General features: G+C 45.8%; 1 protein-coding gene across 2 annotated transcripts in view; it reads left to right on the top strand.

The window, feature by feature from the left end:
* CHPF2 (chondroitin polymerizing factor 2) overlaps positions 1-15826 on the top strand; it is a 40992-nt gene extending 25166 nt beyond the window's left edge. For both annotated transcript variants that reach the window (XM_085893431.1, XM_085893430.1), the window contains 5 exons: positions 5480-5662; positions 6019-6360; positions 10885-11139; positions 11727-11993; positions 14729-15826. In XM_085893431.1, coding sequence (XP_085749557.1) covers positions 5480-5662; positions 6019-6360; positions 10885-11139; positions 11727-11993; positions 14729-15124 — 1443 coding nt within the window. In that variant the 3' untranslated portion in view covers positions 15125-15826. The remainder of the gene's footprint in view (positions 1-5479; positions 5663-6018; positions 6361-10884; positions 11140-11726; positions 11994-14728) is intronic.
* The last annotated feature ends 794 nt before the right edge of the window (positions 15827-16620 follow it).

Raw genomic sequence — 16620 nt, 5'->3', positions numbered from 1 at the left:
ACTGCGCATCCACACACACACACACACACATGTTACACATACACACGCGTACTCACTACGCATCTACACGCACACATGTTACACATCCACACGCGTACTCGCTGCGCATCCACACGCGTACTCGCTGCACATCCACACGCTTACTCACTGCGCATCCACATGCACACTTGTTACACATCCACATGCGTACTCGCTGCACATCCACATGCTTACTCACTGCGCATACACATGCACACTTGTTACACATCCACATGCATACTCGCTGCACATCCACATGCTTACTCACTGCGCATCCACATGCACACTTGTTACACATCCACACGCGTACTCGCTGCACATCCACATGCTTACTCACTGCGCATCCACATGCACACTTGTTACACATCCACATGCGTACTCGCTGCACATCCACACGCTTACTCACTGCGCATCCACACGCACACTTATTACACATCCACACGCGTACTCGCTGCACATCCACACGCTTACTCACTGCGCATCCACACGCACACTTGTTACACATCCACACGCGTACTCACTGCGCATCCACACGCACACTTATTACATATCCTCACGCGCACTCGTTGCGCATCCACACGCTTACTCACTGCGCATCCACACGCACACTTGTTACACATCCACACGCGTACTCGCTGCGCTCCTCACGCGTACTTGCTGCGCATCCACACGCTTACTCACTGCGCATCCTCACGCGTACTCGCTGCGCATCCACACGCTTACTCACTGCGCATCCACACGCACACATGTTACACAACCACATGCGTACTCGCTGCGCATCCACATGCGTACTCGCTGCACATCCACACGCTTACTCACTGCGCATCCACATGCTTACTCACTGCGCATCCACATGCACACTTGTTACACATCCACATGCGTACTCGCTGCACATCCACACGCTTACTCACTGCGCATCTGAACGCACACTTGTTACACATCCTCACGCGTACTCGCTGCACAACCACACGCTTACTCACTGCGCATCCACACGCACACTTATTACACATCCACACGCGTACTTGCTGCGCATCCACACGCACACTTTTTACACATCCACATGCGTACTCACTACGCATCCACACGCACACATGTTACACATCCACATACGTACTCGCTGCACATCCACACGCTTACTCACTGCGCATCCACACGCTTACTCACTGCGCATCCACACGCACACTTATTACACATCCTCACGCACACTCGCTGCGCATCCACATGCGTAATCGCTGCACATCCACATGCTTACTCACTGCGTATCCACACGCTTACTCACTGCGCATCCACACGCACACATGTTACACAACCACATGCGTACTCGCTGCGCATCCACACGCTTACTCACTGCGCATCCACACGCACACTTGTTACACATCCACACGCGTACTCGCTGCGCATCCTCACGCGTACTTGCTGCGCATCCACACGCTTACTCACTGCGCATCCTCACGCGTACTCGCTGCGCATCCACACGCTTACTCACTGCGCATCCACACGCACACTTGTTACACATCCACACGCGTACGCGCTGCGGAACCTCACGCATACTCGCTGCGCTCCACACGCATACTCGCTGCGCTCCACACGCTTACTCACTGCGCATCAACACGCATACATGTTCCACATCCACACGCGTACTCGCTGCGCATCCACACGCACACTTGTTACACATCCACATGCGTACTCGCTGCGCATCCTCACGCGTAGTTGCTGCGCATCCACACGCTTACTCACTGCGCATCCTCACGCGTACTCGCTGCGCATCCACACGCACACTTATTACACATCCACACGCTTACTCACTGCGCATCTACACGCACACATGTTACACATCCACATGCGTACTCGCTGCGCATCCTCTCGCGTACTCGCTGCGCATCCACACTCGTACTCGCTGCACATCCACACGCGTACTCGCTGCACATCCACACGCGTACTCGCTGCACATCCACACGCGTACTCGCTGCACATCCACACGCGTACTCGCTGCACATCCACACGCGTACTCGCTGCACATCCACACGCGTACTCGCTGCGCATCCACACGCGTACTCGCTGTGCCTCCATACGCTGACTCGCTGCACATCCACAAGCATACTCGCTGCACATCCACACGCTTACTCACTGCGCATCCACACGCACACTTGTTACACATCCACACTCGTACTCGCTGCACATCCACACGCGTACTCGCTGCACATCCACACGTGTTCTCGCAACACGTCCACACGCATACTCGCTGCGCATTCACACGCATACTCGCTGCGCATTCACACGCATACTCGCTGCAGTTCCACAGGCATACTCACTGCGCATCAACACGCACACTCGGTGTGCGTCCACATGCGTACTCGCTGCACGTCCATACGCCCACTTTGCGTGTCCACACGCACTCTCTCTGCGCATCCACCCGCACACTCTCTGCGCGTCCACACGCACACTCTCTGCGCACCCACATGCGTACTCGCTGCATGAGTACTCGCTGCAGATACACACGCACATTCGCTGTGGATCCACATGCACACTCTCTGCACGTCCACATGCTCACTCTCTGTGCACCCACACGCATACTCGTTGCTCGTCCACACACGTACTCATTGCTCGTCCACACGCGTACTCGCTGCGCGTCCACACGCACACTCACTGCGCATCCACACGTGTTCTCGCTACACGTCGCTACGCATACTCGCTGCAGGTTCACACGCGTACTCGCGCATCCTCACGCGTACTCGCTGCGAATCCTCACGCGTACTCTCTGCAAGTCCACACTCACTCTCTGCGCGTCCACATGCTTATTCTCTGCACGTCCAGACGCGTACTCTCTGCGTATTCACACTCTGCGCGTCCACTCACACACTCGCTGTGCGTTCACACGCATACTCGCTGTACGTCCACACACAGTTACACTGCATACCCACACTTGTGTGTATCAATCAATCCGTCTCCTCCATCACTCCAAAACCATGAAACCTAGTGGCCCCAAACTTGCATACTAAGGGAACTCCACGGTGGTGCATCAATGAAAATTAGGTGTTTGGGATAATTTAAACACCCCTTTTGAAGATAATTTATGCGGTGCTCATCACAAATAAAAAACAAAATAAACCCTACCAAGTTGGTGGAGGGGCACAGTATCAGCGGCACAACTGCACTTCCAAGAAATGATAGCTACCCGGCAGCCAAGCTGCCATACGCAAGAACAGGACAAATGATCGGGTGAAAAGAGCAGAAAGAGGAAGTGCAATCGCAGCAGAGCAGGGGTTTTTTTTTTTCATGCACTCTGATGCTGTCCGTGCCAGTTACAGTCAGAGTTGAGGGTTGTCAGAACCTTCTACCTTCTCAGGTGTAAAAGACACAGAGTCCAGGAGCAGTTTGGTATGACTGGGAATGCAGAGCGTAAGGGGTTGGGCACAATATTTGAAAGCAAACACAATTGAGGCACATTGCCTTCTCACGAACGGTTTGTTAGGGATTTCGATTTACAGATTTAGTGAGGGGCTACCATGTTTTAGAGGAGGGAAACCAGTTTGAAAGTTCATTCGTGAGGTTGGACAGATGTTGTTTTCTGGCTCTCTTGAGAGTGGACACACTTGTTCCGAGCTTTGTAGAGCGATCTGATTTTGACTTTGGTCAGAATTGCTTTCCAGGTCGAGAAGGCGAGTTGTTTCAGGGCAACTACCTCACCACAGGATTCAGTGTACCATGGGTGGGAAGAAGGGTAGGATAACTGAAGATGATATGGGATGAATCTGTGCATGAGAGAGACAGAGGGGCAGGGACAGGTATCTGTGGAACAATTCCCAGGCTAACATTAGGGGCAGTAGATATGGGAGACCAGTCCTGAAGAGAGATGGCTGCTTGCAGTCCCTGGTCATCTGTCTGAGTGAAATGTCAGACACGCCAGTGCTGAGGTGGCTTTCTGAGAATAGCCAGAGAGATGTTGACTCTTACAATCACATGATTAGACAAACTAATTGGAGTAGAGGAAGAACAGAAGACTTTTTTTTTTTTTTTTGGCAGGTGTGAAATGAAGGGTGTTTTTTGACAGGTGTACAATCAGCAATGTAATCGTGCACACCATGGCCTCTGCTGTTTGCGATGGAGTTTTGGACAGAAAAGTAAGTCTGGCTGGTCGGCACCACTCAAAAGGTTAAACCCCTTCACATGATCGCACATCACGGTCGGTGCAAATGAGGTACAACAGGCTAACCCCATTCTTTAGTCGTAATCGTATCAATAATATTGGAATTTTAGTGGCTCACCTTTATGCGCTGGACTAACTTATTGTGACCAACGTCACCTCCGGATAACTCCGAGAGGATGGCGTGTCGTATAAGACCATGATCGTCAGTCGCGCCAGAACTTCCCGCTGGATCCCACGCCAAATGTCATGTTACAATACAAAAAAGGCCGGAAACGAGGGTACCGTGCCGACAATCATGTAACCAATCATCGCTAGTTAGCCGAGCAAGACCATTGGTGATGTAATCATTCGTAGCTCTTGATGAGGTGTGTGAGGCAAAGTGGGGCCGGTGAGGCAACCAGACGGCGCGAGTGTAGTGACTTGACTCATTGCAAAGGACGAGAAGTTTTTGGATGCGTGAGAATGAGAGGAAAGGTGAATAAAAGAATGAAAGGTGGTGAAAGAAAGAGGTGCGAACGAGCGAGCAAAGCAAAAGGACAGAGAGGAAACCGCAAGTAACTTTGTTTGTCAAGAAGAAGCGAGCAGCTCAAAAAATCCAGAAACTCTCACGAGTCTCCGCATCTCTGAGTCTGACTCGTAAGCTTTTGCTCTGCCTTTTTATGGAGTCCCCCCCCCTCCGCTTGAGCCTTCCCACCCTCCACCTTCCCCCCCCCAATTGGAGGAGCCACGGCGGCCTCGGGTTTTGGCACGATACGTGGTCCCAGGCGTTCATGAAATCGGTTTGAAGCGGTTTCGGGTGGCGTCTGTGGGGATAACGTGTTCGATATCTAGGATGTGGAAAATGGCTGAAGGAAAGGGTGTAGAATATGAAAATGACACGTATGGGATTTCTAACTACACAACCGCAACATAGACCTATCAACACGGACGTTACACAGTTGAACTGAACAGTATGCTATGAAATAACTCGCTCTAACTCTCTGAGGATCTCTCTGAGACTCCCCAAAACCACAACAGTATGTCAAGGTGGATTGACCATCACTGAGATTATTGAGGTTGGTTTTATTTGGCGTTTCTTTGAGGAAAAAGACCTCCGAAGCCCGTGATGTTTCCAAGTTTATTCTGAGTGTATATTTTTATTCGGAATAAGGGATCTATATTTCAGACGTTTTGAACATACAGTCTCTATCCTCCTCCAAGCCTTCTGTGTGGATCCTATTGTGTAACCGTTGTGGTGGAGGACTCCAGATGCAAGCACAAGTGTGACCGCAATTGAATATGTACTGGTGACGTCGACATTTTCTTCTTTTGTAGGAGCAAAGGTACCGGTACTTCGAGCTGGACGGAAAGATGGATCTTGAAAAGGAAGAGCGGGTTGAATTCCTGAATGCTTACGCCGTCCATCCAGTCGAGGAACCCGTCCTGATGTATCTGCTCCATAAGCGGTTCACACAGAACGAGCTGGACAGGACGTACGAGGAAATCGCACAGCTACAGGTGTGTTTTGTGTTTTTCGAGGCATACACAGGTGCAGCCAAATCAGTCATCCTGCAAATCTGAGCAAATTCCTGTTGATTTCAAAATTTCAAAAGAAGAAGGAGAAGAATATTCCTGTCGCAGCTTCTCTGTCATTCATTATCTGCCACTCGACGGTGGTTGAGTAGCCTTTCCTGACATTGCTGATCAGTTTGACAGAGTTTAATTTGCTTGCCCCTCATCTCTCGAAAGCGTTTCCTAAAAATAGATGCAATGTCATCTCGGTTTCTCCCGTTCAAACACACCTTTTTGTGACGTATCAGTTCGTCACAAACTTAGTTGTTTTCCTTTCTTCTTTTTGCCTTGTTTGGGGGCAGATGGAGATCAAGAACGTAAGTGTTGAAACGCCCGAGGGTGAAAATGTGGTGACGTGGCCTGTGGGGATAAATCCTCCCTTCAAGGCCCGAACACGCTTCGAAGTCATTCCTTGGCAGCATTTCACGGAAGACTACATGTTCTCGTGCGTGGATGGGCGTCCCATGTGCGAGCTACACGGAGTGGACAGGGCGGACGTGTCTGACATTCTGGAAACCGTGTTGGAACGTTTCAACCGATGGTACCAGCCACACCTGCACTTTCGGCTCCTTGCGTTGTCGTCTGGCTACCGACGCTTTGATCCCACTCGCGGCATGGAATACATGTTGGACCTTTCGCTGGAGGTGAGCCGCCCACTGGTCCATTTATACGGTACCATGTATTTGATTCCATTGTGTCGGGTTGTACTCGTCCTCTGTAACACACATTAGTGGTCACCATAAACGACAGCACCGTCTATGGAGCGCATTTATTTACTTTGCCGGTTACTCATTGAATTCCAATAAAACTGTCGAGATTCTTCACCAAACTGTTCTCAAAAGCATTTTACTTGCTTCGTTTCCTTGACAACGGTGTCTTTGTCACGTAGGCTGGTGAATCTGCACATGTTCTTCCAAATCGTTTTGAGACACGGGCTATTGTACCCTCAGTCGCGTTTTCTTGGAATCGATTCCAATTGCAAAGGATGCCTCGGTTGACTCCGATGTTTGTTGGAGCATTCCCTGGCAAAGCACTGACTATGGAGTGGCCTTTGTGAAGTTCATTTGGGTGATTTACAAGAACTTTACGCCCTAATTTCTCGGTGTCACATCCTTTGCAATTGTGTATGTAAGGAATCCTTGATTAGATGCATCTGACGAATATGCCATTAATTACCTATTCATTGAGTGAATCCTGCGCCGTGCAGTACCAGGTATTGAGGTAGATAAGGATTAATTTGTGTGAGTCTTGTTACTGCCCGTACGATGAAAAACGACGGAGTGGTTCGAGTCCGGTTCACCAATCAATCTTGTATGTGTTATTGGTCAGTCAATTTTGTTATTCTGTCTGTCTGTTTGTCTATCGCCTACAGGTCGCAATTCTGAACCGATCGTCATGAAACTTTACCAAGTTTGGAGAGGTAGTCTCAACTGAGAAGCCTGTTGATTTTTGAGATCAAAGGTCATCTTGAGGTCGAATTTCCAAAATCGTCATTTTTCATCCGATTGACTTGAAATTTGAACAAGAGTTGCAGACTGCGACACTATATTGGGAAACCATCTAATTTTGAGGCCAAAAGGTCAAAGGTCAATTCAAGGTCAAACTTCTAAAATCATCAATTTCAATCTGAAACGTAATCGATTTTCATCCGATTGACCCGAGCTTTGATTAAGATTGTCCATTTCGTTTAAATTGAAGATTAAAATTGACAATCTGATGTATCCATGGCAAGCTTTGGAGAGGGGGTGGATTTTGCAAGTATCGTGTGCTGTACGACGTCTTATTCTTATTCTTTTTATTCCTCTTGTACTGCCTGCCTGGCTGCATCGTTTTCTGGGGGAGCGTGGCTGTGACGCTGATGCAATGTCCCCTGTTACCATCACTCTGGTAATCATTTTGCCAACCTCGGAAGGATGACAGGCTGAGTCAATGCACCTGGTGTTGATTCAATGGAAAAAGGGGATTGAACTCAAGACCCAAAGTTCTTAAGCCAGCCACCTTAACCGCTTAGCCAATACCGGGCTTTAATCTTAACCCTTTGAACCCTAGCGGCCGTTTTACAGCCTCTACTCAAACCTTCATGTACCTGAGCGGCCGGTTTACCGACCACTATTCAAACCTCCATATATCTGAGCAGTCTTATTTTTCTCCAGGGAGCCCAGGATGGGGGAGCCGAAAGGTCAAGGAGCTCAGGGTTCAAAAGGTTAAATGGACAAGCGAGATAAAATAAATGTACTAATAAATTACACTCTTTTCTCTCCTTTTTGATAATAACAGCACTCTCGAGAGTCTAACTCTCTGTGGAATATCCTTGTTTTTGCTAATTATATAAATGTTACAAATCTGTCGTCGATTGTTAACTTGATTAATTAATTTTTGTTATTCACGCAAAAACGCACCGGTGTATCTTCGAGTCAATGTGTTGGATGTTTGTGCGAACCTTGGGATCCTGTGTGTATCGTGCTGTGTTGGCGGAGGGAAGGTGGACGGAGGCGTGGGAAGACAATAATTTAATAAAATAAGTAGAAGGGGAGAGAGTGGGTGAGATAATGGATCATGAGGACTTCCCTAAGCTCTGGACAACAAACAACCATGTGGCATATCCGGGGTTTTCATGATGCCTGGACCAAAGTACAAACCGTTGTTCGACCAAACTCTCTGAATTCAACCGAAGCCATGCCAACAGCAACAAAACGGACTCCAGCTTCACAGCACTATCCCAGCAAATCGTGCCGTGATGAGTGTGAGCGATCAAATTTCCGTTCAAAGTGTCAGTTCACCTGAAGCCTTGCACCTCTTTCAGGCCCTGTGGTTTTATTTGCCACCAGATGCAAACCAAAAGCTGGATTTCTTTTCTATCCTTGTTGTTCCTAAATATCTAACAGCTCATTTATTGACCATTTTGCGATCCACGGAGCAACCGAGTTACTACAAGACAAATACAGGACTTTGTTCATGCGCTTCGATGGAATGTAATACGACTGTACCGGTTTTCTCTCTGTTTGAGTAAAACCCTGCTTTTTGCGTTTTTACGAGCTATTTTGTTGTTGTTACACGTCCACAGCCAAAGGCTGGAGGCATTATGTTTCCGAGTTATCCGTCCGCGTATATATGTGCATCCCTTGTCGTTTTATTTCAACCAAACTTTGCAACAGTATGGATCGTAATGAAACGATGAATCGATTTGATTTTGGGGTCAAAAGGTAAAAGGAGGTGTGCACTTTGAAAATCATTTTGCAGACCATAACTCGAGTTCGAAGCATCTGATGTCTCTCTTTTACTTATCTGTTTTCTCTCTCATGTATTCTTTATATCTCCCATGTGACCTTTCATTGAGATCAAACGTAATAGTGGGGTTACATCGAACGTGGGTGGAGGCACCACCGTTGATGCATTTTATCTAAGTCCACTTCCTACATTATTACCTCCGCCACCGAACGTGAAGGAGGTTATGTTTTCACCTCTTTATGTGTGCCTGTTTGTTTGTGGACAGGTTCGGTGTGTGACAAGAACAAACTGATTAGATTTTGGTGAAGATCTGGATCCGGATCCGACTACTGGAATTTTAAAGTGATTCTTCACCATTGAGAGATCGGGCGAAACTGATATATAGCACGATATCTCAAAAAGTTGTGGACAGGTTGGGTGTGTGGCAAGGAAGAATTGACTCGATTTTAGTGAAGATCCGAATCCAGATCTGGATACAAGAATTATTTCATTTTTAAAGTGATTCTTCACCATTGAGAGATTGGGCCAAATTCGATTATATAGCATGATATTTCAAACGTGTATCGGGCCCGATATGTTCTCGTGGATCAGGCATTGCGTGGCGGAGGTATGCGCTCGACCGAGTGCCCTTCTAGTTCTACTTTTAGTTTACTCTTGGGAGAGATCCTATTTAGAATATGAACAGTTGTGTAGGCTTTGTCCAAAACAATCCATAAATTTTATTCACATTGTTTGTTGGCTGGTGTGAATTTAATTTGGATGATCATCTGATATCTATTGTATGACCCTACACATGTGAAGCAAAAAGCGGGGTTAAACAATTGGTTCACTTAATCTCTGTCTGTCTGTCTATAAACATCAGTTTATGATCAAGGGACAACTTGATTTCAATTTGTTGTTATATTTTGAACACAAATCCTTTAAAAAAATTTTTTATTTATTTATTTATTTATTTTACTGAATTAATTAATTTTACTCAATAAGAAGACATCAAGTTTCCATGGATTAGTCTAAAAACGGATGTGCCATCTCAAATCAAGCCATCTCAAATTATTATTATTATTATTATTATTATTATTATTATTATTATTATTATCATGCCTGGTGTTGGCTTAGTGGTTGGGGTGCCTGGTTTGGGATCTTAGGCCCCTGAGTTCGAGCCCCTACCATTGAATTAACACCAGGGGGGTTGATTCAGCCTGTCATCCTTCCGAGGTCGACAAAATGAGAACCAGTGTACTATTCCCGGTGTACACCCCGGTTAGAATAGGTGTACCATGTCCCTGTGTGTCGTAAGAGGCGACCAGGGTTGTCGTCAGGAAGGGCATCCGGCCATAAAAACATTGCCTCAAGAAGGGAACCATGATTGCATGGAGCCCACAAAAAGCTAACCCCAGCTCAGCAGGGAAAAATGGCTGTAAATAGGCTGTTTTTGTATTTTATTTAAATTATGATTATTTATTTAATTATTTCACTCTGCCTGCGTGGCAGTCAAACAATATTGAAAATCATTCCAAACTGGAAACCTACTGTTTTTAACGATGTCACAAAGGACACAAACAACAAGCAGAAAGAACGAATGTAACGTTAAATCAGGAGATGTAAAAGACTGGATCAGTGGTGGTAAGCTTCTGGGTTTATTATTTTTTTTCTACAACTTCAAAATCTTGATTATATTTCAATTGAATTACATACTTGTACACTGCAGATCGCAAATAGCCTTTTTACCACTTTCAAAACCCTTTCATTTAGCAGTAGCTCGACAAAATATTACAGTATTTATGTCATCCCGACCAATCAAATTTACTGCTCGCAAATTTGCTGTTTCTCTAGACTGCACAGGGTAATGTGTTCTCTGAACTCTCGAGTTTATTCCCTTATTTGTTTATTTATTTCTACTTTTTTTTCACCTTCATACTAAACCTGACCATAATTTCTAGATGTCTACCCAACGAGGAAACAAGCGTGTACTGTCAAAGCGTGTGCAGCTTCTGCGCCCCCTGAACACTGTGGAGATTGTTCCAATGCCCTACGTTACAGAGGGGACGCGTCTGCACGTTCTACTTCCGCTCACTGTGCACGATCGAGTGCATTTTCCACAATTCTTTCAGAGCTTTGCTGCCAATGCACTTGATACCCATGAGAACCTCCTGCTCACCCTGCTCTTCATCTATGATCCCTTTGATGCTCAGAAGGTGAGAGCTGAACATTTTAGTTGTTTTTGGTGCAGAAATTGAAGGTGGATAGAGATAAGGTTTTCACCTGTCTGTCTGTCTGTCTGTATGAACAAGATTTCTCAAAAACTTATGGATTGACTTGCACAAAATTTGGTGGACAGGTTGGGTGTGTGACCAGGATGACATGAGATTTTGGTGAAGATCCGAATCTGGATACGAGAATTTTTAAAAGTGATTCAACACCATTGAGATAAGGGGGAAAAAAGATTAACAGCACAATATCTCAAAAGAGTTATGAAATGACAAAACTAGGTGGGTGAGTTGGGTAGGTGGCAAGAGAAAACTGATGATATTTTGGTTAAAGTATGGTTACAGATCTGGCCTACCAGTAGGATACTGTTCAGCCTGGCGGAGGTGTGCGCTCTCCTGAGTGCCGTTCTCATTTTAATCATTTAATGAGATGGTTCAAAGTTTAACTCTTGTAAAAGCGTTGAAGTGATTGATTGATTGCTCACACGTTATGGCTGAGCACGTAAAGTTAAATTGATCCTTGAAGAAACGTCAAGGAAATACTAACACCTTATCAATGCTCGTCGACTTCACAGGTCAGCCAGGACGACATCTTTGCGGAGGTGAAAGAGCTCATTGGAGAATACCAACAGCGCTATGAAGACGTCAAGTTTCCATGGATTAGTGTAAAAACAGACGTGCCATCTCAAATCAAGCTTATGGACATTATCTCGAAAAAAAACCCATTGGAAACCCTCTTCTTGGTAACCTCTGTGGCCTCTGAACTGAGTGTAGAATTTCTCAACAGGTGTCGCATGAATGCCATTGCAAACTGGCAGGTTTTCTTTCCAATCCATTTTCAGGTAATATTATTTGTTTACGCTTTTTTTTTTTCTTTCATTGCAGGTATATTTTCCATGTATTTTGTTTGTTTGTTTATAAGGTACAGTGGCCTGCAAAAGTATTCACCTCCTACCAATAATGCCTCATTTAGATGAATGATGAATTGCTAGCAGAGTAGCCACCCCACCGCACAGGTGATCTTATTCCAAACATGCAACAGGTTCTTCTGACTGATAACTTTATTTGGGCATTGTAGAGGCAACTTTGTATTGTATGTTTGGAGATTTGGGCATTGTATGTTTGGAGATTTGGGCATTGTATGTTTGGAGAACGCTTGGATTCGGAGGAGGGTAAGAGAGCGGTATTCAGGATTGCAAAGCAGATAGCGATAGAGAGATTTGATGTGACGGGGGTGAGTTGCTTGAATGATGAAGTGGGACAAATTGTTGTGGATTCAGATGGAATTAAAGGAAGATGGAAGAGATATATGGAAAGGCTGTTGAATGTAGAAAATGAATGGGATAGAAACATCGAGAGTAACCCAGTTTTAGGACCAGCAGAGAAGATAACTGAGAAGGAAGTTGAGGAAGCTATAAGAGCAATGAAGAGTAGAAAAGCAGGAGGGCCGACGGGAGTTGTGGGAGATATGTTGAAGGCAGCGGAAAGTTGGGGTGTGAAGAGAATGACAGAGATCTGTAATCTGGTGGTGAAAGAAGGCCGCATTCCAGTGGATTGGGAACTGAGTACCCTCGTCCCTCTGTACAAGGGGAAAGGTGACCCTCTGGACTGTGGCTCCTGTAGAGCAATAAAGTTATTGGAGCATGGAATGAAGGTATTGGAAAGGGTGTTGGAGAAGAGGATAAGGAAGAAGGTAAAGATTGATGAAATGCAGTTTGGATTTATGCCAGGAAGAGGAACGACAGATGCAATTTTTATTGTAAGGCAGTTGCAGGAGAAGTACATGGAGAAGAGGAAGAAGTTGTTTTTTGGGTTTGTTGATCTGGAGAAAGCATTTGATAGGGTCCCACGTGAAGTAATGGCATGGGCATTGAGGAAGTTAGGAGTGGAGGAATGGTTGATCAGAGTAGTGATGGCCATGTACGAGAGAGCACGCACAGCTGTATGGACGAAGGATGGGAACAGTGGTGAGTTTGAGGTGAGGGTAGGAGTGCACCAGGGGTCGGTACTAAGTCCACTTGTATTTGTAGTTGTGATGGAGGTGCTGGCTCGGAGGGTAAAGGAGGGTTTACCGTGGGAGCTGCTGTATGCAGATGATCTGGTGTTGATTACAGAGAGTATGGATGGACTGAAGGAGAAGATGAACAAGTGGAAGGAATGTATGGAGGCAAAAGGTTTGAAGGTGAATATCGGAAAGACGAAGGTGATGGCAAGTGGTAAAGCATGTGGTGAGGTGGAAAGGACTGGGAAGTGGCCGTGTGCTGTGTGCAGGAAGGGTGTCGGAGTGAACTCCATTCAGTGTACAATGTGTGCTGAATGGGTTCATCGAAAATGTAGTGGGGTGAGAGGGTCATTAACCAGTGTGGCAGCTACATTCAAGTGTAAGGTGTGCATCGAGGAAGCAGCAGATGAAGGAATTGTTGAGTTGGATCTTGGAGATGGTGCGAAGCTGGAAGGGGTGAAAACATTTTGCTATCTCGGAGACATGCTGAATGGAGAAGGTGGATCAGACTCTTCGACGGTTGCTAGAGTGAGATGTGCATGGAAGAAGTTTCGGGAACTGAGTGGCGTGCTGACAAAGAGGGGAGTGTCGTTGAAGTTGAAGGGAAAGGTGTATGCTACATGTGTGAGGAGTACGATGATTTATGGGAGTGAGACATGGGTACTGAACATGGAGCAGCAACAAAGGCTGGAAAGGGTGGAAATGCGAATGGTTCGGTGGATGTGTGGAGTATCGTTGAGAGAGAGGAAGACAAATGATGACTTGCGGAAGATGATGGGAATAGAGTCTCTGATGGAGGTTGTGAAGAGAAACAGGTTGAGATGGTTGGGTCATGTGTTGAGGAAGGATGAAAGTGACTGGGTGAGAGGAGTGTTGGATCACGTGGGTATTTAGGTAAATTGAAGATTGGCAATCGACCCTACCTCACGTGATCTGCCGATTGGCGTATTTCGGTTCTTGTGCAAGGACCCGTCGCTCGGAGTTATCCGGGCGGCGATCTACATTCCGGGCGATCGGTCGGGTCGACTCGACTTTGCGGCTCCGTTCAGAGCGGTCGGTTGGCGGCCGACACCCGGCCGTAACAATATATATTATCATATAATGTGACAATAGACATGTGATGTGTTTGTTTCGTCCAACATCCTGACTTTTGATTGAACCAGTCAGTGGAGTGACGGGAGGCATGCTTATTGAATATTGCAATTAAATAGAGATAGTGAATTCTGTAAATTTTGACTGTTTGCAATCCAGCATGCAACAAAAACACCATGGTATGCTACATGTGTTCATGAGCTCCACAGGTATAAAAAGTTGAGAGCCAAACAAGCACACCTGTAGGCTGCTCTTTTATATGAGGCCTAACAGAAGTGATAACGTTTTTTTTTTCTTCTTCTGTTTTTATTGATGGGCATGGAGTGTGTGGGTGGGGGATGAGGTTTGTATACAAGGGACATGGGACAGAAATATGAATGGAGTTGGGAAACAGAAAGAACCAATAACAATGTAGTCTTTTAACCCCATAAAATGTACTTGGATTTCTCACAAACAACACCTTGTCTATTTGATTTTTTCCAGGAATTTGACCCTGAGCTGCTTCAGCCAGACCGACAGGCGCATGTGGCCACAGACTTGTCTCGCGAGGCCGGCCACTTTGATCGCGCTGCTTTCGACGAGGCCTGCTTCTACAACTCTGATTACATGGCGGCACGGACGCGCATGGCGCAGGTCCTAGCAAACTCACAGAGCGACGTTGGCGACGAAGACATCTTTGACCTTTTTGTGCACCATTCCTCGCTGCACTTGTTCCGCGCCGCGGAGCCAGCGCTGCGACACCGCCATCGTCACCGGGCGTGCAATCCTCGCCTCAGCGAAGACGTCTATCACCGCTGTCTGCAGAACAACTTACAGGGTCTTGCCTCACACGCTCAGCTCGCGACGCTGTTGTTACAAAACGAGCAGAGCGGTACTTGAGCAGCAGTCTGCAACATTTTGACTGCCTATGGTGTTGCTGCTAACTTTTGGATCCTTTTGTTGTGTAAAAATTTCAATTCCTTCAAATAACCAGAAAACTCGGCGTCGTGGCCATTCTATTCTCCACGACGCCGAGTTGAGCAAACATCGCTGGCGTGTTTCGAATAAGCAATGGCGGCAGAGCTTTTTTGCACATTAGGATAGAAGTTTTATTAATTTTGGCCGAAAGGTGAAGCAGAATCAAAGTGAACGTGATGAAGAATGGGAAAGTTTTAGTTCACGGGAAATTCCATTTAATTTGTCGATATTTGTATCCTTCATTCCACCGTTGATGATCATCACTGTAACATAGTTCCTTCAATGCCCTGTTTTTATTTAGTATTTTTATTTGTGGTACCTTTTGAATTGATTTGTAATTTTTATTTTTCTTTCTTGATAAAGTCAGAATAACTTTTGCAACTGATTGATGGTAAAGTAATTTAATACTGTTTACACTTCGTTTATTTAATAATTAAAAAAAAACACTTTTTGCAAATTCCCAGGAAGTAGATATTGAGTGATTATCGACAGAATACATTCCATCATTTTGCTCTGTGGTTCATCAGTGGTGAGTCACACCATGGGCACCACATTGTTACAGCAGGAATTAGAAAAACATCTCGAGTTCAAACCCAATGATATGAATAAACTTACAATTTCAAAGCAGGTTTCCCAACTTCACAGCCGCATAACATCAGTCTAGTTGTGTTTTAAATGATCCACACCTTTGGTTGGATTGAATACCTGAGAAGGTTTCAAACAGTACTGACTTATTTGGCTACTTAAACAAATCCAAGCGGATTTGTTTGTTCTTGTTTTTTTTGTTTGTTTGTGTATACAAAGTCAAGGCTCATGGCAGAGCTAGAAAAAAAAACAACGGATGAGGATGCCCCAGAACAAAAGGAATAGCAGAAAAAGAGGGGGGAAACGCCAACAGTTTGGCCGAGGGAGGAAATAGGTGGAGACAGACAAACAAGGGATACGGAGAAGGGGAGGATGCAGGGGATGGAGAAGATGTTTTGTCTCTTTCAATAACCATTTTGATTTGACTTGACAAGCTTGTTTCACTCCACTGTCGGATGGAAGTCTCCCTCAACATGTTCCAACCTTTTATAATCTTCACAAATCACGGAGGTTGAACTCGCATGGATTTTTCAATTTTGTGTCTCCATCGAAACGTCATTCTTCCTCCATTCCTGCCACCTCATTGTCTCGGTTTCCAGTCTGTTACTTAATGTCATCCGTTCTTGTGATGTGTCCTGCGCAGTCCATTTCTGTTTTTGTTTTTGTGTGACCATTGTGTCATTGAATGTAATTTTATGTCTGATCCACTGACGTCTCCTCTTGTTACTCTAATACAGCAGCTCTTTATGGGGTGATCATTTTTCCTCCATCTTTGTACGAGACCACGTTTCACTGCCATACGTCATTGCTGACATAACGCACGATTGTAAACC

This window comes from Eptatretus burgeri, chromosome 8, assembly GCF_056783735.1.
Source record: "Eptatretus burgeri isolate ZD-2024b chromosome 8, Ebu_testis_v1, whole genome shotgun sequence".
In the NCBI taxonomy this organism is placed as follows: Eukaryota; Metazoa; Chordata; class Myxini; order Myxiniformes; family Myxinidae; genus Eptatretus; species Eptatretus burgeri.
Note: the sequence above shows the minus strand (reverse complement) of the source record. Positions and strands in the feature narration are given on the sequence as shown.